The 27,251-nt window shown below is 38.9% G+C and overlaps 1 protein-coding gene across 1 annotated transcript in view; it reads right to left on the bottom strand.

Annotated features, from left to right (window-relative positions):
- Positions 1-27,018, bottom strand: part of CPD (carboxypeptidase D) — an 84,634-nt gene extending 57,616 nt beyond the window's left edge. Inside the window, exons 1-2 of the mRNA XM_035027647.1 lie at positions 26,244-27,018; positions 20,320-20,567 (exon numbers count right to left, since the gene is read on the bottom strand). Coding sequence (XP_034883538.1) covers positions 20,320-20,567; positions 26,244-26,980 — 985 coding nt within the window. The 5' untranslated portion in view covers positions 26,981-27,018. The remainder of the gene's footprint in view (positions 1-20,319; positions 20,568-26,243) is intronic.
- Positions 27,019-27,251: the final 233 nt, after the last annotated feature.

A 27,251-nucleotide genomic window follows, 5' to 3' on the forward strand; every position in this document is an offset into this window, starting at 1 on the left:
ATCAGGTTATTTTTTTTATTGTTGAGTTTTAATTAAGAGTTCTTCATGTATTTTAGATAACAGTCCTTTATCAGATGTGGTTTCTTCCCTTTTTGGGCGGAATAATATTCCACTGTACATGTGTACCACATTTTCTTTATCCAGGTGTCAGTGGACATTTAGGTTGTCTCTTGGCAACTGTAAATAATGCTGCAGTGAACATGGGTGTGCAAATATCTTTTTAAGATCCTGCTTCAATTCTTTTGTATATGTAGTTAGAAGCAGGATTGCTGAATCATATGGTAATTCTATTTCTAATGAGGAAGCTCCATACTGTTTCCTATAGCAGCTGCACTATTTTTATATTCCCACCAACCAGGCAAGGGGTTCCAAATTCTCCATATCCTTACCAACACTTGCTATTTTGTTTTGTTTTGTTTTTTGATAATGACCAACCCTAAAGGAGTATAAGGTGATAAGTCATTGAGGTTATGATTTGCTTTTCACTGGTGATTAGTGATATTGAGTATCTTTTCATATACTTGTTGGCCATTTGTATATTTTCTTTGAAGAAATGTCTAGTCAAGTCCTTTGCCCATTTTTAATCAGATTACTTGTGGGTTTTTTGTTTGTTTGTTTTTGAGTTGTAGGAGTTTTTTATATATTCTAAATATTAACCCTTTATCAGATATATGGTTCACAAATATTTTCCATAGACTGCTTTTTTACTCTGTTGATTGCTTCCCTTGCTACCCAGGACATTGGAGGTTTTTGAACGAAAGTGTGATATGATCTGAATTGCCTTTAAAAAAAAAAAAAAAAAAGTAGGCTCCACGCCCAACATGGAGCCCAATGCAGGGCTTGAACTCATGACCCTGAGACCAAGACCTGAGCTGATATCAAAAGTTGGACACTTAACCAACTGAGCCACCCAGGTGCCCCATGAATTGCCTTTTTAAAAGATCATTCTAACTGCTGGGTGGAGAATGACTGGGGGTGGGGGGTAAAAGTGAAGCAGAGTGAAGAATCAGAAGAAAGTGATGGCTTGGACTAGGTTAGTATTGGACATGAAGCAGGTAGATTTGGATTTAGAAAGGGTTTGTTTATACAGAATCAAGGATGACTTCCAGATTTTTGGCTAGAGAAACTAGGGAGATAGTAGTGCCATTAACTATCTAAAAGGAGAACAAAGGAAGAAGCTATGACATGCCTAAGCTCTGTCTTTGGTCCTCTTCTCTTACTTATTCCCTTGATGTCTCATGGTTTAAATATTATCTACAGGCTGACAACTCTCAAATTTCTATCTCTAGCCTAGACCTCTTTCCCAGACTCCAGACTTGTACATCCGATTGTCTATTCAACATCTTTACTTGAATATCACAAACTTAACATATCTTCATCTTCTCTGAACCTGCTCCACCTGCAGTCTCTCCTATCATGGCTGATGGCACTTCCATCCTTACAGCTGCTCAGGCCAAAAGCCTTTGGAGTCACATCCCAATCTAAAGCATCAGAAAATCATGGTAGCTCTAACTTCAAAATCCAGAATCCAAAGATTTCTCCTCACCTCCATGGCCGCTGCCCTCGTACAAGCCACCATCTTTCTCTGCCTGGATTTCTTCAATCACTCTTAACAGTTCTCCCTGTACCTGCCCTTGCCCTTCTATATTCTTTTTTCAACAGAGATGCCAGATTAATTCTGCTAAAATGTAAGTCAGATGTTACTCTTCTGTATGATGACTCTCTTTTTCACTCAGACTAAAAGCCAAAGTCTTTAGAGTGGCCTAAGGCCCTACGTGATTTGTCTTCTACCATTTCCCTCCCCCCCTTTAACCTTCTTTCATACTCTCTCCATCACTGGCTCTGCATCTGCCACATGACCTCCCTGCAGTTCACTGGATACACTGGGTACCTCCTGACTTTGGATCTTTGCTCTAGCTACTCCTTTGCCTCGTATGCCCTTCTCCCGGATATCCCTGCTTGACTAATTCCCTCACCTCCAGCTCTTTGCTCCAATTTCAACTTGACTTCCCCACTTAAAGTTGCTACTTGCTTCTCCCCACCATTATCCTCAAGCCCACCCCACCAACACTCACAATTCCACTCACCCTTTTGTACTTTTTCTTTTTTCTACAGTACTTAACAATTTACCTAAGTTTATTATTTACTGCCTATTTCTCTCTCCTAGATTATAAGCAACACAGGGGCAGAGATATTTGTTATACCCACTGATGGATAGTCCAAGCACCAGAACAGTATCTGGCACACAGGAGTCCTTCAGTAAATATCTGTTGAAAGAATGAAACTAAGTAGGTAATTAAGATTTCTGTTTTGAATGTATTAAATTTGAGATGCCCACTGAACATCTATATAGAGATGTCAAAGACTTTGTCTTCCCAGAATATATGCATTCTCTAATCACCACAAGCCCAGTAACTTGGTCTTAACATTCTTCTTAGAAGGCAAGGTATCCATCTTTTGGCTTTCTCTTATTGTCCAGCATCTTGGTACTCACTTTGGGTCTGGCATCTATGATCATCTTTGGTTAACTCTCACTTGTATGTACACATGTGGACATACACATACTGTTCATCATATATAATATTTATTAGTCTTTTCCAATTTTTACTACTGTATTAGTCATAGTATAATGGTCATTGTGTTTAAGACATTATACTAAGATTATAGGGATTTATAAATAAGAGACATACCTTCATTCATAGTCTAGAGTCTTGGTGAGGAAGGAAAATACAGAACACATAAAAATAATAATTTCAGAGCAATGCAAGTATGAGCTAATATTTTTTTTGCATATGTAAAACTTAATAGCTGTGTTAAATTGCAAACATGGCCAACTCATACTTTAATTATGCCAGAAGGCAGTGAAGGAGACTACTTAACAACACTATAATCACCAGGCTTGAGTCCTGGCATTCTTTTGTCTGTCCCTTAATTGTCTTACTTCAGTGGCAATTTAAGAAACACTAGCTAAGAGCAACAAGAAGACCAAGTTTACAGTAATATTTTGGAATATTATCTAATCCACTTTTTAGACTTAACTTTAATAGTACTGTAACTAGCCAGTGCCAATCAATGACACATAGAAATATATTCCCAGGGTGGGGGTAGAAAGGAAGAAGTCTTTGAAAATAAGACTTTAAGAGAAGAAATTACATTCAGTGGCCTCTAGTCCCACAGATCACTCACTGTAGCGACTTTTTTTTTTATCATATAACTTTAGAAACAATATAAAACTGAAAGTCAGATTCATGGAGACAAAACTCTTTTTGTAGGTCCTATAGATTTGAGGAAATATTACAGTGAATAGTATACCTAACTGTAACACATCTTTGTGGAGTTAATTATAGCTTCACAGCATAGAATCTAGTGGAAATATAAAATCTTCATTAAATCTTGACATATAGTCCCCAAATTTTCCTTTGATAAGACCCTATTTAACAGAAAGCCATGTAAATATTGGAAATAAAAGGATGACTACACTACAGAAAAACAATACAGGGGCGCCTGGGTGGCTCAGTTGTTAGGCGGCTGCCTTTGGCCTGGATCATGATCTCAGGGTCCTGGGATCGAGCCCCGCATCGGGCTCCCTGCTCCGCGGGAAGCCTGCTTCTCCCTCTCCCACTCCCCCTGCTTGTGTTCCCTCTTTCGCTGTGTCTCTCTCTGTCAAATAAATAAATGAAATCTTAAAAAAAAAAAAAATACAAAAACTAATTCCTTCCCCATATTTCACCAATAATCAGAAAACGTAACAGAAAAAAAGATCTCAGCAACAAAACCTATAACACATGTAGGATTAAATGTAATAAAATGCCTAATATAAATTAACATTATTAAATTTTACTGAGGGATGTAGATTTCATGCCTCTAGATAGGAGGCTTATAAAAATATTAAATTTCCCTGAAATTAATTTACACATACTACTCAGAAAAACAGATTTTTATTGGAACTGGACAAAATGATCTAGAATTTGGAAAAACAAATGGGTGAGAATATCCAAGAAAACATTAAAAAATAAGAATGACAACAGGGACTTGAATTGCCACATATTAAAATGTCTTAAAACTGTACTTACTAAAGCAGTTTATCAAAATAAACAGACCAACAGAACAAAGTAGAAAGCACAGAAATAAAAGCATTTGCAATATGATTAAAGACACATTTAAGACCAAGGGGGAATGAATTAGTCAGTAATTGTTACATGAACAACTGGTTAACTATGTGACAAAAAATACAGGTGAGCTTTACCTCATATCATACCAAATAAACTCTTAAATCCATATGGAATTTGATGTAAAAATGAAACCGTAAGCAAAACTGGAAGCCAACATAAATATTTTTGTACTCTCAGGATGAGGAGAATCTTTTTCTTTTCTTTTCTTTTCTTTTTTTTTTTTTGAGGAGAACCTTTCTAAGTTTGACAGCAAAGTAGTATGAAAGCATAAAAGGAAAAAAATGATAGATTTAACTAGTAACAACTGTAAAATATTTGTTGATCAAAAAACTACCTTAAAATTTTTAAAAAGAGACTAAGGAAAAAAACATAAAATAAGGGAGTATAGAACACTCCTGGGTAATAATTTAATAATTATGGGTATAAAATCTTTGGCATGACCTTAACAGAGAAATTTCTTTTCCAGGAATTTATTCCAAGATAATAGCTACAAAGATGAGGACTACAGTGTTTAAATTGAAGGAGAATAAAACTGGAAACAACCTGACTATCCAAAAATGGGGGATCAGTTTATAATTATATAAAATGGGCTACTGTGCAACTATTTAAGGTATTGTGGACACACATTTATGGGCATGATATTTACCATATAATAACAAAAAAGGTTATAAAACAGCATATAAAGATATATCTTTTTGCATGATACTTTAAACTTTATTCTTCTTTGAAACAGACAGAGTTTCTCAGTTCCCCTATACTCAAGTATGAGTTAACTGATTCAAAACAATTCTGACAATCTCTCTAACCAACATGCGGTTTTATTGAGTCATAGTTTATATACTGTAAAAGTCATCCCTTTTAAGTATATAGTATAATGTGTACATTCATATAAGCCCCACCACAATCAAGATACAGAACATTTGTGTCATCCCAGGAAGTTCCTTTCCCCCAGCTCCCAGGCTCTGGGCAACCACTAACCTAATTCCTTTGCCTATATTTTTGCTTTCCCAAAATGTCATATAAATGAAATCATGTAATGTAAAGACTTTTGTATGAGGCTACTTTCACTCAGCACAATGCTTCTGAGATTGATTCATACTATTGCATATTACATGCTGTCTATAAGAAACTCACTTTATTTTTTTAAGATTTTATTTAGAGAGAAAGAGAGAGCACAAGTAGGCAGAGCAGCAGGCAGAGGGAGAGGGAGGAGGAGGCTCTCCGTTGAGCAGGGAGCCTAATGAGGGGCTTGATCCCAGGACCCCGGGATCATGACCCGAGCGGAAGGCAGATGCTTAACCGACTGAGCCACCCAGGTGCCCCAAGAAACTCCCTTTAAATATAATGGTATAGGCAAGTTAAAAGTAAAAGAAGAGAAAAAGATATACTATGCGAACACAAAACAAAATTGGAGGGGCTATAGTGGTATCAGCTAAAGTAGACTTGAGAACAAGGAAAAGTACCAGGGTTAAAGAGGGATATTACATAATGATAAAAGGCTCAATTGACCAAGAAAACATTACGATTCAAGTCTACCATCAACTAGATCTAAATGACATTTATAGCACATCCCACCAAACAAGAGCAGCATGCACACTCTTTCCAAGTACAAATGGAACACTCATCAAGACAGACAACATGCTGGGTTGTAAAACAAACTTAACAAATGTACAAGAACTGAAATCATATAAGGTATATTCTTTGACATGATGGAATTACATAGAAATCAGTAATAGAAAGCTATATACAGAATATCCTTTTCTTAATGAAATCTCAAAAAAGTAAAGCAAATTTCCTCTGAGTCTATAATAATAAACTATTCTCAGAAAGCAACTTATGAGTTGTGGTATCTACCTAATCTACATTTCTAAACTCATAGGAACCCACCAATGTGAATAGTAGCAAACTAAACTTTTAATTGCAATACAAAAAAAATATAAAAAAGCTATCCTTTTTTTTTTTTTAAAGATTTTATTCATCCATTTGTGTGAGAGAGAATGAGAGAGAGCACATGAGAGGGGGGAGGGTCAGAGGGAGAAGCAGACTCCCCGATGAGCAGGGAGCCCGATGCGGGACTCGATCCCGGGACTCCGGGATCATGACCTGAGCCGAAGGCAGACGTTTAACCGACTGAGCCACCCAGGTGCCCGTCAATGAGTAATCTTAACTAGGCAGCTGGTTTAGATCTTGTCTTGATCTTTTCCTCAGTAACAAAAAAACCTACCTATACAAAGCTACAGTTCCCTGTTAACAGAACAGCCATTAATCTGTAGATAAGCCTGATGTTACTGGCAGCTGAGCTACTTCCAGATTCAGTTAATATGTTTGCTTTTTTTAAGGTGATGTCATGTGGCTCAAAACAGACTAAAGGATTAAATATCAGACCTCAGAACAGTATCTTTATCCAATTAAGGAAAATTTAAATTTGGGGAGTGGAACATTCATTACAGGCATGCCTCAAAGCAATAAAGCACTTTATTAATAGTATAAAAGGATCTGTTATTTATCTGACTTATTAACAATCATAAATAAGCAAGTCTCTATTATCCATTAGTCTCTCAGGGGGCTATCTAAGCCAATGACCTTCAAACTTGTTTATTCATACTAAAATAATTTTTGAAAAATTATGCAGTGCTTTACATATTTTTAAGTTGGTATCTAAAAGTTTTCATCTTAAGTTTAAATAGTTGCAAACAGTGTAATTTCCTGGATGGTATAATTTTTATACTTTTAAATAAAACTTTTACATTATTATTTTAGATGTACCCAAATAAATAAAAATATAGATTTAATTCCTGGAATCATCTATTTAAAACTTGTGTGAACATATACTCTTCTTTAACAATAGGAATTTTACATCTTCCCTTTTTCTACTTGAACTTATATTTCTATTCCGCTTCATCCACAGATTGTTATTTGAACATGATATACTTATATGGTTCAAAGTCTTACACTGATCATCCTGTAACACTTCAAACTATAGTATGTATGTATACATACTTAAATTTTCCTTAATTTTCAATTTCTAATGCCCTAAGTACTAATTTTTGTCTTTTAGATTGAATTATTACAATAACTACTGGCATAAAATTTATCAGAAAGGCAAAATTATAAATTTTAATAAACAGGTAATAGTTACTGAAAATATATTTATTTATTTTAAAGATTTTATTTATTTGAGAGAGAGAGCATAAGAGAGAGAGCACAAGCAGGGGGGAGGGCAAAAGCAGAGGGAGAAGCAGACTCCCCACTGAGCAGTGAACCTGATTCAGGACTTGATCCCAGGACCCTGGGATCATGACCTGAGCCAAAGCCAGACGCTTAACGACTGAGCCACCCAGGCGCCCCTGAAAATATGTTTTTTAAAAAATATTTATTTATTTATTATGGGGGGAGGGGCAGAGAGAGACGGAGAGAGAATCCCAAGCAGACACCCCGCTGAATGCAGAGCCAATGTGGGGCTTAATCTCATGACCCTGAGATCATGACCTGAACCGAAATCAAGAGTCCGTAGCTCAACTGACTGAGCCACCCAGGTGCCCCAAAAATACCTTTTAATGAGAAGTTTGGTGTGATGCTTTTATGATACGGTTAAAGTAAAATTGTCCCTTTTGTTTTGGTGCCCTGGAATTTTGTAAAACTGAGTCAACATACCATAGTGAGCTTCAGGTGGGTAGAAAACTATGCCTATCTTCAGTCAAGTGGGCAAAGAGGACATATGATCGAACCCCCGCAGTAAGCATCTCTCTCAGGCCAACCAATTTTAGGAAAGAGTAGGTATGGAAGACCTGGAAATTTATTTCCTTAAAGTTATCGGAACAGGTCTCTTCCTTCTCCACACATATACCTCAGTTTGAAAACCACTGATTTAGATTATTTCCTCTACTCACAAGGAGAACTGACAAAGAAAGAAAAATGGTATAAATTTTGCTTTTAAACCTACCTACCAGGCGCCTGGGTGGCTCAGTCGGTTAAGCGACTGCCTTCGGCTCAGGTCATGATCCCAGGGTCCTGGGATCGAGTCCCACATCAGGCTCCCTGCTCTGCAGGGAGCCTGCTTCTCCCTCTCCCACTCCCCTTGCTTGTGTTCCCTCTCTCGCTGTGTCCCTCCGTCAAATAAATAAATAAAATCTTTAAAAAAAAAAAAAAAAACCTACCTACCTGGGTGTCTGGCTGGCTCAGTCAGAAGAGTGTACAACTCTTGATCTCGGGTCGTAAGTTCGAGCCCCATGTTGTAGAGATTAAACTAAAAAAAACTTAAAAAAAAATGCTACCTACCAATCCAAAGTTTTCTTTGTTCAGAAAAAACTGAATGCAATGTACTATGAAACCTATAATGCTTTCATTCCTTTAGCAGCATCAAAAACAAGACTAAAAATGTAACCATTAGGAATCTGTCCAGTAATACAACAAATTGTGATCAACAGTAATTATTATGGGTGGCTAAATCTGATAAAAGGACCTACTCATACCCATTAAACTCCTTCACTTGTCTAACAACAAATTTTCATATGCTTCAGGACACTCAATTCATCCTTATCATGGAACCAGTCCCTATTACTGTTTTCACTATAGAGATCTAGCTTTGTCGGGGGAGGAGAGGAACGCTTCATTCAAAAACAGGGAACTAATGAATGACTCACTCTTACCTCTCAAGCAGAAAGTCAATAGAAAAAAAAAAATCAATGTTTCAGTGTTAAGAATTAAACATACCAAGTTTATTTTAACTTGCCTTAGTAGGCCAAACTATAAAGTATCAAACTGTATTATATAAGAACCCTATAAATTTTTTACAGAAAAAAATCGCAACATATTAGGAAATTTTATAGGAAAAACATTTTGGAGTATAGGAATATAGATAGGCAATTTCCACTGTAGATTCAAATTTGGAGCTTACTGCTATTTCTTTAATAAAACTACTTCAAAGTAGGGACTCCTGGGTGGTTCAGTCTGTTAAGTGTCTGCCTTCAGCTCAGGTCATGATCCCAGGGTCCTGGGATCAAGTCCCCACCTTGCTCATTAGGGAGCCCACTTCTCCCTCTGCCTGCCACTCCCCCTGCTTGTGTGTGCTGTCTCTCTCTCTGTCTGACAAATAAGTAAATCTTTAAAAAACAAAAATAAAAACAAAACTACTTCAGGGACACCTGGGTGGCTCAGTTGGTTAAGCATCTGCCTTCAGCTCAGGTCATGATCCCAGGGTCCTGGCACTGAGTCTCACATGGGGCTCCTCGCTCAGCAGGGAGCCTGCTTCTCCGTCTGTCTGCCACTCCCCCTGCTTGTGCTCTTTCTCTCTCCCTCTGGCAAATAAATAAAATCTTAAAAAAAAAAAAAAATACAGGGAGTAGTGAGAAGTTCTCACAATTTTGACATTTGTGAACAATTTATTTATAGATAATAAGTGAGTTTTAAGTGATAATTTTGTACTCCCTGAGATATTTTTAAAAGCTAATGAGCATAGTGCTCATAAAAAATTTTAAGTGGGACATCTGGGTCAAATGAATAGAAAAAAACCGAGGTTGCCCTTTAAAAAAATTCCCCATATTCCAGGTCTTTAAATTCAAGTTTACTTTGAGCAAATCTTAACTGAACTTGGTCTTTGTATTCTCAGCAACTTTATCTATTTCCTTCACCACTCCCACTGAATATATATTTGCTAATGATATGGTTCTACAAAGTTAAACTAAATTACACAGTCCTGCATCTATTTTCAGTTTTGTTCAAGTTGGTCAACATGATCTCTCACACAGCTCTTTGAACTGCATTTTCCTTTTTTTAAAGTACTTTCCCATTCTCTACCACCTGAGTTAAACAGAAAAAAGAAAAAAGAAAAAAGAAAAGAAAAAAAAGCACATCTAATATCTAGACCTCAGATCTGAAGATTTAAGGTACCAAAGCCTAAAGTAGTGATTAATGGTTGGTTCTCAACCTTCATGTAAGTCTATCACATTACAAAATATACAACTTCGCTGCTCCTAAAGGCTATATTTTAGTTTACTAAAGCAAACTCATGACTCGAGTAGAAGCAAATATTCTGTTTGAGAACCGTTTTACCTTTTGCTTTCCTTTCAAATTAGGCAGCACTCAGATTAAAACAGAGAAAAAGGAAGAGGTCCAAGCACCTCCTTAATATACAAGATCACATAAGACCAAAGCACTTTACTAATGCACATTTGATTATCAATAGTATTCTTAAACATGAACAATGGACCGAGAATTAATATCTGAACTTCCAGCATTCCTTAAAGAAAACATCCCGGTGCAAATGCCAGGAGTACATTCACTTTAGAGGTTAAAAAAAAAAAAAAAAAAAAACCCAAACCCCACCCATCTGTTCATTTATATATGTACTCTATTTTTTAAAAAATATTTATTTATTTATTTATTTATTTATTTATTTATTTATTTATTTATCTATCTATCTATCTATCTATCTATCAGAGGGAGAGAGAGAGCGCACGCGCGCGCACAAGCAGAGGGAGCAAGAGAAGGAGAAGCAGGCTCCCCGCTGAGCAGGGAGCCCGATGTGGGGCTCGATCCCAGGACCCTGGGATCACGACCCGAGACGAAGGTGGACGCTTAACCGACTGAGTCACCCAGGCGCCCTATGTATTCTATTATACATATATATTCTAATTGAATTTCTGGCTCCAGCTCTAAGCAATTAAATTATGCCAGGACACAGTATCAATTCAATTTTCAAAATCATATACACTGCCATACGCTTTCCACATCTCAAAACTGCTAAATCTCTTTATCATCCTGACTTCTCTCCTAATTTTCAGAGCCTATTTCCCAACTGCCCACTGGGTACTTGTAACTAGTGCATCAAGTACCATCCCCGATCTTCACTCCTCTATCACCTGAAGAGAACACGAACACACACACATACTCCTCCAATTAGTTTTCCCAGGTTCAATCACTTTTCCAGGCTCAAAACCTCCAAGTTATACCTTTGGATCCTCTTTTTGACACTCTGTTCTACCATCTAATGGATGATCAATCCTGCAGTTCTTTTTGCACAATTTCTTATATCTCATACTCCCTCTTTATTCCCACAGCATTCCTCTAGATAAAGCCCTTATCTCCAAAAAAAAAAAAAAAAACCTTGCTCCAAAGAACTGTAAACACCTCCCTAGTCTCTCTTCCTCTAGCACTCTTTCCCTGCCAATACATTTTGTATAAAGATAACTCCAAATGAATAGTACCACACTGTCCTTATGATCAAATAATTCACACTCTAGCAGGAGACACAAAAAACTATGAACAACATAACTGGACAAGCATCATATTGATGGTATCAAAAAAAGCTCTAGGAGGGCACCTAGGTGGCTCAGTCGTTAAGCATCTGCCTTCGGCTCATCATGATCCCAGGGTCCTGGGATCGAGCCCTGCATCGGGCTCCCTGCTCCGTGGGAAGCCTGCTTCTCCCTCTCCCACTCCCCCTGCTTGTGTTCCCTCTCTCGCCTGTGTCTCTCTTGGTCAAATAAATAAATAAAATCTTAAAAAAAAAAAAAAGCTCTAGGAAGGTAAGACAGTGACAGTGACCCTAGAGCTTCCACTACGTGGAACTGGAGAAAAGCATCCCAGAAAATAGCCCAAGGTTCACGTTTTGGGGAAAGGACAAGTAGTTCAATGACAGGGGAGAAGTAGGAGAGAAGACCAGAAATGTAGGGTTGAGTCAGACTCTGCGACCTTTAGTGTCATGCTATTAAGTTTAGACTTGATCCCATTAATATGTGAAACAAGCAAAGGTATAAGAATGCTTTAGGTTTCTGTAGGTTTGCTACTTTGCTTGTAATATATAATTCTAAAAACAAAGTAATACAAACACTAATAAAACCAGACACATCTTCCATAAGTATACTTTCCTCTCTACTTCAAATTACTGAAGACTGCAGGAAAATTAGATACGAGGACAATATTCTGTATATGTTCATTAGTCAGGTTGGTTTATTTATGTTATTTAAATCTACTGTGTCCTTACTGATATTTTTGTCTTTGTGATCTAACAAATACTGAGACATGTTTAAAATCTCCTACTGTATTTATGGATTTGTCTATTCTTAATTTCAGATATTGCATTTTTTTCAGTTCTGCACTGTCCATTTGATTCTTTGTTTTAAATAGATTACAATTTTCTGGCATCATATGATTAATCCATAATACCCTGCGTTTGTTTGCTTTTTATTTGAGTATAGTTAATACACAATGTTACCTTAGCTTCAGGTGTACAACACAGTGATTCATCAAATTCATACACTATGCCATGTTCACGGCAAGTGTAGCTGTCACCTATCCCAACACATCACTATTATGATATCATTGACTGCAGTCCTTCTGCTGCGTATTTTACTCCCTTGACTTCTTCATTCCATAACTGGAAGCCTGTATTGCCCACTCCCCTTCACCGACTTTGCCCAAGCCTCCACCCCCTCCCCTCTGGCAAACATCGGTTTGTTCTCTGTACTTATAGGTTTGATTCAGCTATTTATTTTTTTATTCATTCATTCGTTTGTTTAGAGATTACTTATGGGTGAAATCATATGCTATTTGTCTTTCTCAGTCTGACTTATTTCACTGAGTATAACACCTTCCATCCATGTTGTCTCAAATGGCACAACTGCATCCCTTTTAACGCTGTGTAATATTCCATTGTGTGTATACATATACACACATATTTGTGTGTGTGTATACGTATATAATGTGTATATACGTGTGTGTGTGTGTATACACATCACATCTTCCTTATCCATTTGTCTATTGATGGATACTTAGGTTACTTCCATCTCTTGGCTATTGTAAATAATACTGCAATAAACATAGGGATGCATATCATGTATCTTTCCAAATTAGTGTTTTTATTTTCTTTGGGTAAATACCCAATAGTGGAATTATTGGATCATATGGTATTTCTATTTTTAATATTCTGAGGAACCTCCATACTGTTGTCAACAATGGCTGCGCCAGCTTGTATTCCCACCAACTCTGTACCAGGGTTCCTTTTTCTCCATGTCCTCACCATAATACCCTATTCAATGACACAGAATATGCCCCTCAAGAATAAGCTTTTCAGTTCATTCTTGGACCAAATATAACCTTTCATGCTGTTCAAAACAATTTGGTAATTATTTTCCCCATGCTTTCCCCTTTCCGGCAACCATCTACCTCAAGCCAAATACACCTCAATATATTTAGAGCACATTAGTGCTGCTCAGTCTGACCTCCACTTTATGCAGAGAATACCTGCCCACGTGATCAAAGACGTTTATTCTCACAAAAAAACTGAATTAGTTACATTATATGCTATCTGGTCACATTTTATAACTCTTTGCCCATAAAAGGAGAAGGGGGAAAAGGTTCAAATAAAGTATAAAAGGAGAAGGAAGAAAGTTTGATAAATTCACAGAAAATTTTCTTCTTCCAAAGGAGAAAAAAAACTCATAATTACCAGTTTGAAAAGACTCAGCCCCAAGTTAGCAGTGGTTTAAAAAGATGTAAGTTTAAGCCTATGGCAGCTGACCTAACTAGAGAACACATAGACTCACATGAACAACACACAGGCCTGACAATATTTCTGACCAATTTCTTATCTCAGTACTCATTCATATAAGGAAAACAGTCTAAAAGTAGGTCATCTCAGATACATACATATGGCTCAGTCCTTACTGGAAATGGCTGACGTAACAAGACAGGACAAAATAAAAAGCCTAAATAGTAAGTTACTACACACAATTTATAAGGTGTTTTGTTCTTACTTAGAATTTGAAAATAAATCAATTTTACCAAGAGTGAACAAAAACTGTACTTTTAAACTGTGGGTCATAGGGCACCTGGGTGGCTCAGTCGTTAAGCCTCTGTCTTCGGCTCAGGTCATGATCCCAGGGTCCTGGGATCGAGCCCCGCATCGGGCTCCCTGCTCTGCGGGAAGCCTGCTTCTCCCTCTCCCACTCCCCCTGCTTGTGTTTCCTCTCTCGCTGTGTCTCTCTTTGCCAAATAAATAAAATCTAAAAAAACAAATAAATAAACTGTAGGTCATGACCCATTAGTGGACTGTGAGATATATAAGTAGGTTCAGATAAGCATTTTTTGTTTAATGAACTAGTAGAGCCTAGAAAAAAAAATACCAGAATACATCACAAAGTACTATTTCATGAAATTGTTTCAGTTTTATGTACACACAAATACAAAATGTATTTAAATGACTGAAAGGTATTTTACATTGTAGATTACAATAAAAAAAAAGAAGTTTCAGGACGCCTGGGATGGCACAGTTGGTTAAGCATCCAACTCTTGGTTTCCGCTAAGGTGGTAATCTCGGGGTGGTGAGATCAATCCCCTTGTGGGGCTCCATGCTCCAAGCGTGAAGTCTGCTTCGGATTCTCTCTCTCTCTCACTCCCCCTCTGCCCCTCCCACTCATGCTCTCTCTCTCTCTCTCAAATAAATAAATAAATCTTTAAAAAAAAAAAGTTTGAAAAATACTGATCTTATATCAGTAAGACAACTTATTTTCTCAGAGTATGAATAAAATTAGGAGGAATATTTTTATAAATTTTTGTAAGATTATCTTGTCTAAAGATCATCTAAGATTTTAAATAACTGTGTACTCATTTCTCAGATGGCAACAATTCATTTATTCAAAATTCAAAAAAGGCTTATTGTTTACCTTCTATAGACCAGGCACAGTTCTATGTGCTAGAAACAGAAAACTGAAAAATGAATAAATCAAGTTCTTGCCCTCCTGAAGTTTTGGGTTTTTTTTAAGATTTTATTTATTTATTTGACAGAGAGAGACACAGCAAGAGAAGGAACACAAGCAGGGGAAGTGGGAGAGGGAGAAGCAAGCTTCCCGCTAAGCAGGGAGCCCAATGCGGGGCTCCGATCCCAGGACCCCAGGATCATGACCTGAGCAGAAGGCAGACAACTAACAACTGAGCCACCCGGGTGCACCCCTCCTGAAGTTTAAATTCCACCAGATAAGTGGCCATGGTGTCAGCTGCTAGGCTAAGTGCTTGACATCCATTCTCACCTGGGCCTCACAATCCTATGAGGTAGATAGTATTTGTCTTCCTTTTATATATGTGGGAAATGAGTCCCAGAGAAATTACTTCACTTGCCCAAGCTTCTCTTTCTTTCTCCCCCTCTGTCTCTGTCTCTCTCTCTCTCACACACACACACCCACACACATGCTAGTCAACAGCAGAGTGGGGATTCAAACTCAAGGCAGCAGGATTCCAAAGCTCTGCCCTTAGGCTACACTGCCTTCCAGAGTTCTTCTAGCTGCAAGAAAAAAATAACAGCATTCTGCCTAAGTAAGCTTCTAAAAATTATATCAAATTGTGACTTTTGATCATATAATTTCAATTATAGGTGGCGTGGGGTTACTTGTCCTTTTTAGTATTTTGTAAGTTAAAAGAAGGCAATTCTTAAAAGTTGACCTAAAGGGGCGCCTGGGTGGCTCAGTTGGTTAAGCGACTGCCTTCAGCTCAGGTCATGATCCTGGAGTCCTGGGATGGAGTCCCGCATCGGGCTCCCTGCTCTGCAGGGAGTCTGCTCCTCCCTCTGACCCTCCCCCCTCTCATGTGCTCTCTGTCTCATTCTCTCTGTCTCAAATAAATAAATAAAATCTTAAAAAAAAAAAAAAAAAGTTGACCTAAAACTACCACTCAGTTTCATTAAATTAGCTTTGGAATAAACATATTAAACCATCAGATGATTATTATGTCTCCTTAACTGTGAAGAAAGAAAAAAAGAATGGTAGACAAAAGGCATACAAATCAGTACATTGTGGTTAAAAAAAAAGAAGGCCTGCTCCATGAATAAGTTCAGCTTAGGCTCTCACAATAGGAGGCTTTAGTAGCAGAGCATGACTATTCATTCAGAGGCCTTATTAGGAGAGTCATTCCCTAGAGGGATCCTGCAGGTTTGAGAAACATGTTGAGAGAAGCAAGGCCCACCCACATAGGCAGCTAGATATGCTCAGTCAACCCTGGTAACCAACATGAACATGGTGGGGCCAGATCACTCCATATCCCATACTTCTAATACACTGTCTGATCCTTGAGAGCAGGAATTGTTCCTATTTTGCTCCCACCTTTTTGCTCCCATCACCTAACCCAGTATATGGGATGTGGCAGAGGCTCAGTAAATATTTGCTAAAGGAATAAATGATATTGTACAAGTTATTTCCTCTCCAGGGTCCTGATTTCCTATAAAGCAAAAGGGTTGAAATAGATCAATATATTCACTTTTAGCTCTAAAAGTATATACTACTTTGAGCTAGAATTTGTAAATACATCACATAAAGCATCAAATTACTCCAGGACATCTGGGTCTGAGTACATGCCTAGTCACAAGGTTTTACAATATCTTACTCACTGCAGTCCTACATAAGATAAACAAAGTGAATCTGCCCTGTTGAAACTCTTAAAACTGCTCAATATTGCTGGGGCAGGAAGAGATATAAGCTAGTTGTAGAAATAACAGAAAATATGTCTGACCATCCAGCTAGAAAAGGAGAAAAGTTGACGTTCATAAAAACAATAATAATGGCAGCAGCAAAATGTAGCTTCTTCAGATGTTTGAAGAATCAAAAAATCTGGTATCTGGTTTAACCAAATAATCTTACTTACTGTGAAGGCAGCACCCTATTTTTTTAATAGTATAACATAGATTTACCTTCTTTAATCATCAAAAAATTACTTTCTGTTTACAATTTTCTCCAAAAAAAAAAAAGTAAATTATTTTTAATTCATTATCTTAAATAATATCTCCAATTAATGAAGCAACTTGACTACATCACAAAACCATTAGTTCATGAAGTCAGGTTTTATTAAATGTTTGCTGAAGACTGAAATGGGATTAAACATCAAAGTATGTCCCTTATCTACAAAAGAAAATAAATGATTTTCAAATCACCTCTAGTTGTTATGGGCAGAAATGGCTTCTAATTATTTTAAACCTCTTGTGGATGTTTGTTACATACAAGAAATATTGGTAGAAACTATAGGGGAATCAAAAAATTCTCAAAAGTATCAAGTCCCGAAACTTAGGACTCATTTTGGGTAAACAGTGCTTGACACATAAAGTCAAAGAAAAATTCAAAGATTTGGGCGCCTGGATGGCTCAGTTGGTTAAGCGACTGCCTTCGGCTCAGGTCATGATCCTGGAGTCCTGGGATCGAGTCCCAGTCGGGCTCCCTGCTCAGCAGGGAGTCTGCCTCTCTCTCTGACCCTTCCCCCTCTCATGCTCTCTATCTCATTCTCTCTCTCAAATAAATAAATAAAATCTTAAAAAAAAAAAAAAGAATAATGCAAAGATTTAAATAAAGGCACATTAAAAGAAATGTCATAAGACACTTTATAATGTAATTAACTGCCAGTAAAAAAGTAAGGAAGGGCTAAGGCATTTCACCAGCGGCAGATTCTAACAGGAGAACAAGTTTATACAGATGACATTTCCATGAATTAACTTCTTCCTTCTGCTTAGTCTTAATTAGTCTAAGGCTGCATAAAATCAAAAAAGTTATTATTAAAAGGACATCAAAAGTTTAAAAAGCACAACAGCTGGGCGCCTGGGTGGCTCAGTCGGTTAAGCGACTGCCTTCGGCTCAGGTCATGATCCTGGAGTCCCGGGATCGAGTCCCGCATCGGGCTCCCTGCTCGGCGGGGAGTCTGCTTCTCCCTCTGACCCTCCCCCTCTCATGCTCTCTGTCTCTCATTCTCTCTCTCTCAAATAAATAAATAAAATCTTTAAAAAAAAAAAAAAAAAAAGCACAACAGCTGTTTATATAACATTTAAAAAGAAAAGGTAAACAAACCTACTTAATGACTCTTTTAAAAATAATATTCTGTGGAAAATGAGAACCCTTATGTATTACTGGTGGGAATGTAAAATGGTACAGCCACTGGGGTAAACAATTTGGTGGTTCTTTAAAACTAAATAGAAAATTACCTTATGATCCAACAATGCCACTCCTGAGTACATATCCAAAAGGTATGAAAACAAGGGTTTTTTTTTTTAATATTTTATTTATTTATTTGACAGAGAGACAGAGAGAGCACAAGTAGGCAGAGAGGCAGGCAGAGGGAGAAGGAGAAGCAGGCTCCCCGCAGAGCAGGGAGCCCAACGCGGGGCTCGATCCCAGGACCCTGGGATCATGACCTGAGCGGAAAGCAGCTGCTTAACCAACTGAGCCACCCAGGTGCCCCAAGGATTTTGTTTTTTTAAGATTTCTTTATTTTAGAGAGAAAGAGAGAGCATGAATGGAGGGGGGAGGAGAAGTGGGGAAGGGAGAGAGAGTCCTAAGCCCACTGTACTGAGCGCAGGGTCAATCTGATAAGCCTGAAATCACGATCTGAGCCCAAACCAAGAGTCAGCCGTTCAACCGACTGCACCACCCAGGCGCCCCAAAAACAAGGACTTAAACAGATATTTGTACACCAATGTTCATAGCAGCATTACTTGCAACAGCCAAAAAGTGAAAACAATCCAGTGCCTGTCAATAGGTGAATGGATAAACAAAATGCAGTATATACATACAATGGAATATTTCTCCATCATAAAAAGCAATGAAGTGTTGATATATGCTACAGATTGCATGAACCTTAAAAACATCAGGCTAAGTGAAATAAGCCAGATGCAGGACAAACATTATGTGATTCCAGTTCTATGAAATATCTAGAATAGGCAAATCCACAGAGATAGAGAGTAGCCTGGAAGGGAATGGAGAATTCTGGCTTAATGGTTACCAAGTTTGGGATGTTGAAAAAGTTTTCTAAGTAGGCAGTGGGGACATGGGTGCACAACACCGTGAATGAAATGAATGCCACTTAATTCTATACTTAAAAATGGTCAAAATAACAAATTTCATGTTATATATGTGTGTGTGTGTGTTCAACCAATTAAAAAAAAAAATTCCACGATCACCCCACAGATTAAAATATAAAAGGAAACCATGCCATTATATAAAAGGGAGAGAACTGATGGTCATCCCATTAACTAAGATGTCCACCATGGCCACATGGCACATGCACTTTAGGTGCATCCTGATGTGATGTGATGTGTTCTATAGGAGTCTTGCTGGAAAATTTGACCAGGATCCAGAATATGGGATGTTCTGTAGGACAACTGGCCTGAACTCAGCAAAGGATTCACTTTGACGAGTTCACTTACTCTCTTAAGAAAAGAGAGTATTGATATGACGGTTCTACATTGGGGAAACCACAAAAGCACAAGGGCCAAATGCAATGCTTGAACTTCGATTGGATCTGATCTGAAAGAAAAGGAGCTATAAAGGAAATCTGAGGAATAATAAAGGAAATTTGAGTAATAGAATGTAGGATGGTAGTCCTGAATTACTGTTGATCTCTCAGTTAGGGCAACAGTATATGGTTGTACACAAAAATGTTCCCGTACTTGGAAAATACATGCTGAGGTACTTAGAGGTGAAGTATTAAGGAATCTGCAACCTACTTTTGGATGGTTTGGCAAAAGAGAATGTGTGGGGAGGAAGGGACGGGAGAGGTGGAGCACTTAGGGTAAGATAACCGTTGGTGAATTTAAATGAAGGATATATAGGCCTTTGTGTAGTCTTTTTTTAAAGATTTTTATTTATTTATTTTTTTTTGACAGAGAGAGACACAGCGAGAGAGGGAACACAAGCAGGGGGAGTGGGAGAGGGGGAAGCAGGCTTCCTGCCGAGCAGGGAGCCCGATGTGGGGCTCAATCCCAGGACTCTGGGATCATGACCTGAGCCGAAGGCAGTCGCTTAACGACTGAGCCACCCAGGCGCCCGGCCTTTGTGTAGTCTTAATTGTACTGTGGGTTTGAAAATTTCAAAATAAAGATTTTTAAAAATTAGAATTCCTCAAAGTTTCCTCTTTTCCACTCAGAGTATTCATAAGAAAGCCAAATGAGAGGCACCTGCCTGGCTCAGTCAGTACAGCATGTGACTCTTTACCTCAGTGGGGGTGGGGGGTAGTGAGTTCAAGCCCCACACTGGGCACAGAGCTTACCTAATGAAAGGGAGGAAGGGAGGAAGGGAGAAAGAAAAGAAAAGAAAAGAAAAGAAAAGAAAAGAAAAGAAAAGAAAAAAGAAAAGCCAAATGAACAAAGAGGAAAATATTGCAAATTCAGGGCTTTCCATACCTTCCACATCATACCAATGTGCGCCGTTTGTGATCCCATCTTTGAAAGTCTCATCTTCATCTCCTGGACAATGAGGGGCACCAGTTCTCATTATGGGATGGTTTGATGCATAGGCTTTTGCCAAGTATTTAAAGACTTCATCATCTGAGGTTTTGCTATAGATTCCAGTGGCCTTATGTTCTGGAGAGTCATCAAAAGGATAGCTTGCTACCACGGAGCCACCATGCAGATTTCCAGAAAGCACAAACCTTTGAAAACAACCAAAGCACATATCACTAAAAAAAAAAAAAAAAAAAAACAAGCACAGAAAATGCCATGTATTTAAAAATTCTACATCTTTCATAAATGAACTCAGGTATCTCTTAGAGACTTAGAAGACAACACTATCAGCTACTGGAAGCAGAACAACAACAAAAGAAAAGGAAAGAAAGCATCATCAGTTGAACAAATTTCAGGCAAACAGTTTTTGCAATTTAAGTTAACCTTAAGTAACTTTAAAGAATTTTCCCATCATTGAAAAAGTAGCTGAATAACAGTATAAATTAACATTCCAGGAGACATCTTATTCAGGGAATTCAAATATATGTGTTAGGTTGAACAATATGAACTTGCCAGTGCTCAGTCACATTTTGACTACAAAAGCGACAATTTCATATAGTTCAACCTAATACTTGTATTTCATAACATGTTAACATCGCAGAAAACATGGCCTGTATAAATACATGTTGAATATGTGAGTTAGGTTAATAACTTCCATGATTTTTTATATTTACTATTCCAAAATATTTAAGGTAGGGAGTCTAATTTAAAACAGGATGTGTTTTGCCTGACTCCAGTTTCACAATATACTAAATTCACATTTTCAAGAGAGAAGCTGCAGTTGACAAGACTGGGGGTGGGGAGAACCTGATACAGTGAGCTGCTTTCAGAGAAAAACAATATAGCACAGAGAAGATTAGTCCTTCAGTGCATCACCATAGAAGCAGCTCTCTTTCTAAGCCCAAGGTTTCTGATTGGTCCATTAAAAAATAAACTGACATGGAGACAGGGCCCGCTCCCATAAAAGAAACATTTTTTTTTTTTTATGTTTCTACTTCTAAGCGAACCAATTTATAATTTGGTGAAATTTATAGATACAGAAATACTGAAGAACTCCTTTTATGGTGAAAGCTAAAGGCAAAAACATGCTGAAGTCCTATTTATACATCTTTCCCTCATGGAACAGTTCAAACTATTACTGTGACTACAGATTAAACACTTTCCTCTTTGCACTCTAAATTGGATTTTCTTGCTTCTGCCTTTTTGTGGCTGAAATGAACTGACATACAGAAACTCTAAAGGGGGTTATGTATAACGTTTCTTTCTATATGCTTCAAAGAAACTTAAACCTATAGTATGTCTAATTTGAAAGGTTATTTTAAGTGTGGTCAGTACCATCCCAGGGAATATCAAAAAGTGAAAATTACTTGTAACACAGAATCCGTTCATCAGAAGATAGAACTTAGCCAATAAAAACAGTGATTAAATACTAGAATAGAGTATGAAAACAGACTAGTTAAAAACTAACATATATAATTATAATTAGCAATCTTCCAGACACCAGAGAATGCCATTTGGTGGAGCAGCAATAGCTCAGGCTTTGGAGTCAGGCAAATATGGGCAAGAACATTCAGTCTCCCAGAGCTGTCACTCAGTAATAAATATGATGTCACCAGTAATAAATATGATATGGCTCAGTAATAAGTATGATATCGCCAGTAATAAAATATGATCAGGAAGAAGTTACTGCCTCTAAATTCATTGAACCCCAGTTTCTCTCTCATCTGTAAAATGGGGATTAATGCTACCTGCTTCCCAGGGTTGTTATAAAAATTAATACACGTACGACACCTTCCAGCACAACAACTGCTGTATATCCTCTGCTCAACAAATGTCCACTCCTTTGGAGATATCTAGCATCCTACTTCGGGAATCACTGCCTTCAGACTTTCATTTTTTCCCCACTACCAGTGCTAGCTCTTGGGTGATAGAATGATACAGAAATTCTAACTCCATTCTACCCATCTGGCCCTCACTGCTAAGGTATTATCAATTTACTTCTGATTTGTATGCCTAAAGTAATTGAAGTACTTTTCTCTCCCCCTTCTGATTTTGGGAAAGTTACAAGAAGGCTAGCCTAGTTCCATTCAGCAACAAATTTTCTTAAGTGTCAACTATGTGCCAAATGTTCTAGGCACTAAAGAATATGCCAGGGAACAAACAAACATAAAAATGCCCACAGGCACTCATATTCTAGTAAAATAAAATGGATAACTGCATATTCTAAATAAGTGAAGCATGCTACTTTGTGTATTTTCTTTTTTTTTTAATTGTATATTTTCAATTAAAACTTTAAAGTCCGAGATTCTCGACTAAATGCTGTTTTCACTTTGTCTGGCATTGCTTGCAATGCTTCTCAGAAATATTAAAATGGCCTAATGAAATACTTTTAGAAAAACAAAATATTTGCAATCTACTTGAGTGATAAAATTCAACTGTTAGATTTTCCTTAGTTTACTTATGTAGTCTTAAAAGTATGAATGCCACTCTTACAAGGATTTCAAGACAAAGTGATACCTATTACAGTCGCTATAAGTTTATCGTTTTTAGTCTTTATCAAACCAACTTTGCATGTCAATCCAATTTTATTTGAAAGGTATTTTATTGTTGTTTTTTTTTATTTAAGATTTTATTTATCTATTTGATAGAGAGAGACACAGCGAGAGAGGGAACACAAGCAGGGGGAGTGGGAGAGGGAGAAGCAGGCTTCCCGCCGAGCAGGGAGCCCGATGCGGGGCTCTATCCCAGGACCCTGGGATCATGACCTGAGCTGAAGGCAGACGCTTAACGACTGAGCCACCCAGGCGGCCCTTACTGTTTTCATTCAAATCAGTTCTTTTAAATGTTCCTCATACTTCAGGATCATATATTATTCCTTGCATAAGATTTAAGGTACCTGCTAAATATATTATAAATATTATAAACAAGATTTATAGATATAAAAAAGTTAATCTCTAAGTTAACTCTATTATGCTCTCCAGATAACCCTATAAATAACTTTTAAAAATTATGAGAACTTGAGGGGCGCCTGGGTGGTTAGGTGGGTTAAGTGTCTGACTCTTGATTTTGGCTCAGGTCATGATCTCAGGGTCATGGGATCGAGCCCCGCGTCCAGCTCTCTCTCCCTCTCCCTCTGCCCCTCCCCTCCCACATTTTCTCTCTCTCTAAAATAAATTAAAAAATAAATAAAAATAAAAGATAAATAAAAATTATGAGAACTTGAGTCTGATAAACTAAATTCTAAAGATTCAGGAAACTAAAGATATAATACAAGCCCCTCAATAGTAGTTTGTACCCACCCCCAGCAATATGGTAATGCTTTCCACCAACATACCAAAAAATCATTTATATGCTAATCTCCTATTAAAGTCTAAGCAAATACATTTATAAGAAGCCTAGTGTGCCAAAAATGGGGGCCAAGAAAACTATAAAATCTTTATTTTAATGATGGGGTTAAAATCTTGTATATTTTCCTAAGTATGTGTCAATTATCAATAATACAGAGGCACCCACTGGATGAAGTATAAAGTGAAACAAAGAAAATAAAATTCACTTTCCTAAGCAGAAGGAAATAAGTCTTAAATTCTTACCTACCCAAAATAGCAACAAAAATCTATTTCTAATATAGCTGGGTGAACTGCATATCCAGAAATTACTCAAATGATTTCAGAAAATACACTGAAAAAGGTAACTTTCCCATACAGACTAATGTGTGCAGTTCTTAAATTTCCTATTCATGGAGCTGACTCTAGGCATCAATCTCAAATTGTGTGTATGCTTGTGCTTCTCATTTTATTCACATATCAGTGTCCTTTGTTATTAATTTATCATTAAAGAATATGCATTTTGAGTTAATTTGTGAAAACTGAGGATGGATGGATGTACTTTTCACCCTATATAGTCACCTACTTTCCCTTATTAGAATTACATTTTTGAAACGTGGTTGGTTCAGATTGGGATAGTCCATAGCCACGGAACAAAATGACTTTTTGTGTAATGACAACAAACCCAGATTAACTTTTAAAATTGTCACAAGCCCAAACCAAAACTTATAATAATTAAATACTGTGATATGAAAACGTTAACCAGAGAGCAAATTTTTGGTTCCACATTTAAAGTTTAAGGCTTTTGATGCAGCCTCAAGGTGACTTGCACCAAGGCAAAGCTCATTTTCATTTCTGGTCACCACAGAACTAATACTGAAGAGAAAAATCTAGTCACGGAATTTATATCCCTGCAAGGGTCATGACAGGGCATTTTCATTTAAGCAATGTAAACAGTGCATTCGATATATCATCTCAGAAAAGCCCTGGCCATCATAGCTTCTGACAGCAAGATATACATTAAAGTCATGTTTCTTAGACAAATGTTCAGAGATCATGACATGGTTATCTTTACAAGAAAAAAAAAAATCTTCCCAGAATATATATGTGAAATTAAATATCTACAAGGGATCTCAAAAGGAAGAGTAAAGTGAAAGGTGGAAATAAAAAAAAATCTAGGGTTGTCAATAATGCCTATGAATTTTCTAGGTCTGCTATATGTATTGAAATCTTATAGAAGAGGTGATCCCAAGTCCCACAGAGAAACTTCTCTGTTCATTATTACTTTTATTGTATCTGTCACTTAGAAATCTTCAAATCCAGATGGAAAGATTAACTATTGCCTCGCAAGCCTTATGAAAGACACAAAAATGGGGATATGCTGGTAAAGCCGATGCTTGAAAAGGGAACTAGTACATGCTCACTTCAGACACTATTCCATCTGGAGTAAGTTCTCTGTTCTTTTATTCCTCCCCTCCTCCTTTTTGCTGAAAATCCTCGAAACGCCATTCAAGTTCTACCTCTTCCACAGAGATGATCTGTATTATTGCAGCCCACACATATTTTGCCAGTAGGAACAACTCCTATAAAGTTTAACTGGGTACATAAACACACCTCACAGATATTTATGATATTCTCTTGTTATACATCAATTTCTTGAGGTCCTATTGCTTTTAATTTTTTACATCCCACATAATGCTTAATAACACTTAAGGTGTGTACTGAATGCGATAATTAGCCATTCAGCCCTGACCCACTAATAAAGTGCACAAATGGCAACAGAAACCTTTTAGAGAATCTAAAATGAAGCAGGGATGAAAGTACCAGCTCTGTGCAAGTTCTCCAGCCGTAGCCATATGCTCCCTAGCTGAGTCAGAATAAAGACTGGAAGAGAACCAGTTTCCATCAAATAACCAAGACCCAGGGAGTGTCATTTATCATTAATGGGTTACAGCCTCCCTCTGTAGCTGTTAAGAGCACTGACAAAGAGTCAGATTGCAGCATCTAAGTCCCAGCTACACTCCCTACTGTGTACATTATTTAACCACTCTGACCCTTAATTTCCCCTATATGCAAAACAGGGATATTAATGATGTCTGTTTCATGAGGTTGTGGCCAACATAAAGTGAGACAGGTCATGCAGTCCAGAGAAAGAGCTTACTTAGCACCGTGCCTACAGTAATAATAGCAGTATTGACAGCTGATCTATAAAATGAGTGAGCTGACCTAAGCTATCCTTAAGTTCTCTTCTATTGCTCATGTTCTATGGTCCTGTGACAATAGGGACGAGAATGTCGGAAAGAAGTCTCGCTTCTAGCCAAACAGCTCTTTGCATCCGTTGAACGAATGACAGCCTCTAGGCAGTGCTTCTTGGACTATTAGCGGGACAAGAGACTAAGCGGCCTGGGCCCTGTCCCGGTTATGGGGTGTCGCCTTCCACCTTCACGACCCCCGTCCCTTAGGCCAGGCTCACGTGGATGGGCGGGGGGTTAGGACACTCACTTGTTCCTGCGGATCCAGTCCATGAGGGCACGCACCTCGGGCACGTCGTCCAGGGCTGGTGGCTCGCCAGTGCTGAACTGGTCGGGGAAGCTGCGGTTGAGGTCACGGCCGCGGCTGTTGTCGCGACCGCTGGTCCCGGGGGGGCCACTATCGCTGAGGCCGCAGTCGCCCTCCCGGGCGCGCTCAAAGCCGTCGGGGTTGAGGCTAGGCAGCACGTACACGTCGGTGGTGTTGAGCAGGCGGACGATGCGCGGATCCCCGCGGCGGTAGCCAGCAGCCAGCTCGCGGGCTAGGTAGATCAGCACCTGGCGCGACACGGTCTCGTCGCCGTGCATGTTGCCCACTAGCTTCACCTGCGGTCGGCCGGGCAGGAGCGGCCCCTCCGCGTCGGGGCCCGAGTCGCTGTCAGGAGACGGCGGCCCCAGGCCGGCCGTGAGGCGCAGCACCCACAGCGGCCGACCCTCCACCGAGCTGCCGATGCTGAAGAGGCGGGCCAGGCCCGGGGGCCCCGCGGCCGCAGCCTCCCTCAGCGCCGAGCCCAGCTCCTCTTCGTGGTAGTAGCGATTGAACTGGCCCTCGTCCGCCTCGGCGCCTGCGCTCGTCGTCGTTGTCGTCGCCTCCGCCTTCTTGATGTGCGCTGCCCGGGCCGGGTTCCGCAGCAACAGCAGCAGCAGGCACAGCAGAAGCGGGAGGCGCCCCGGCCGCCAGGGCGGCCGCGCGTCGCGGCCACTCGCCATCTTCCAGCAGCGCCGCTAACCCCGGCTCCGCTCCCGCGGCTCCGCGCTCCGGGAGGGGGGGGCCCGCCGGATCCCCTGCGCACCTAGCAACCCCCCTCCCGCCTTCCGGCCGCAGCCAATCGTGGACGGGCCTGCTGCGGCGACACGCAGGGGGCGGGGCTCTCCTTAAAGAAGCAGCTCCCTCTGGGCGTGCCTTCCTCCTGTCCCGGACGAGTTTGGTCACTCTCTTCCTTCCCGAGGGTTCCTCTCCCTCTCTTTCCCTCCTCCCCGT

The sequence above is a fragment of the Mirounga leonina genome, unplaced genomic scaffold (genome assembly GCF_011800145.1).
Source record: "Mirounga leonina isolate KUSES-001 unplaced genomic scaffold, KU_Mleo_1.0 Mir_200, whole genome shotgun sequence".
Taxonomy (NCBI): Eukaryota; Metazoa; Chordata; class Mammalia; order Carnivora; family Phocidae; genus Mirounga; species Mirounga leonina.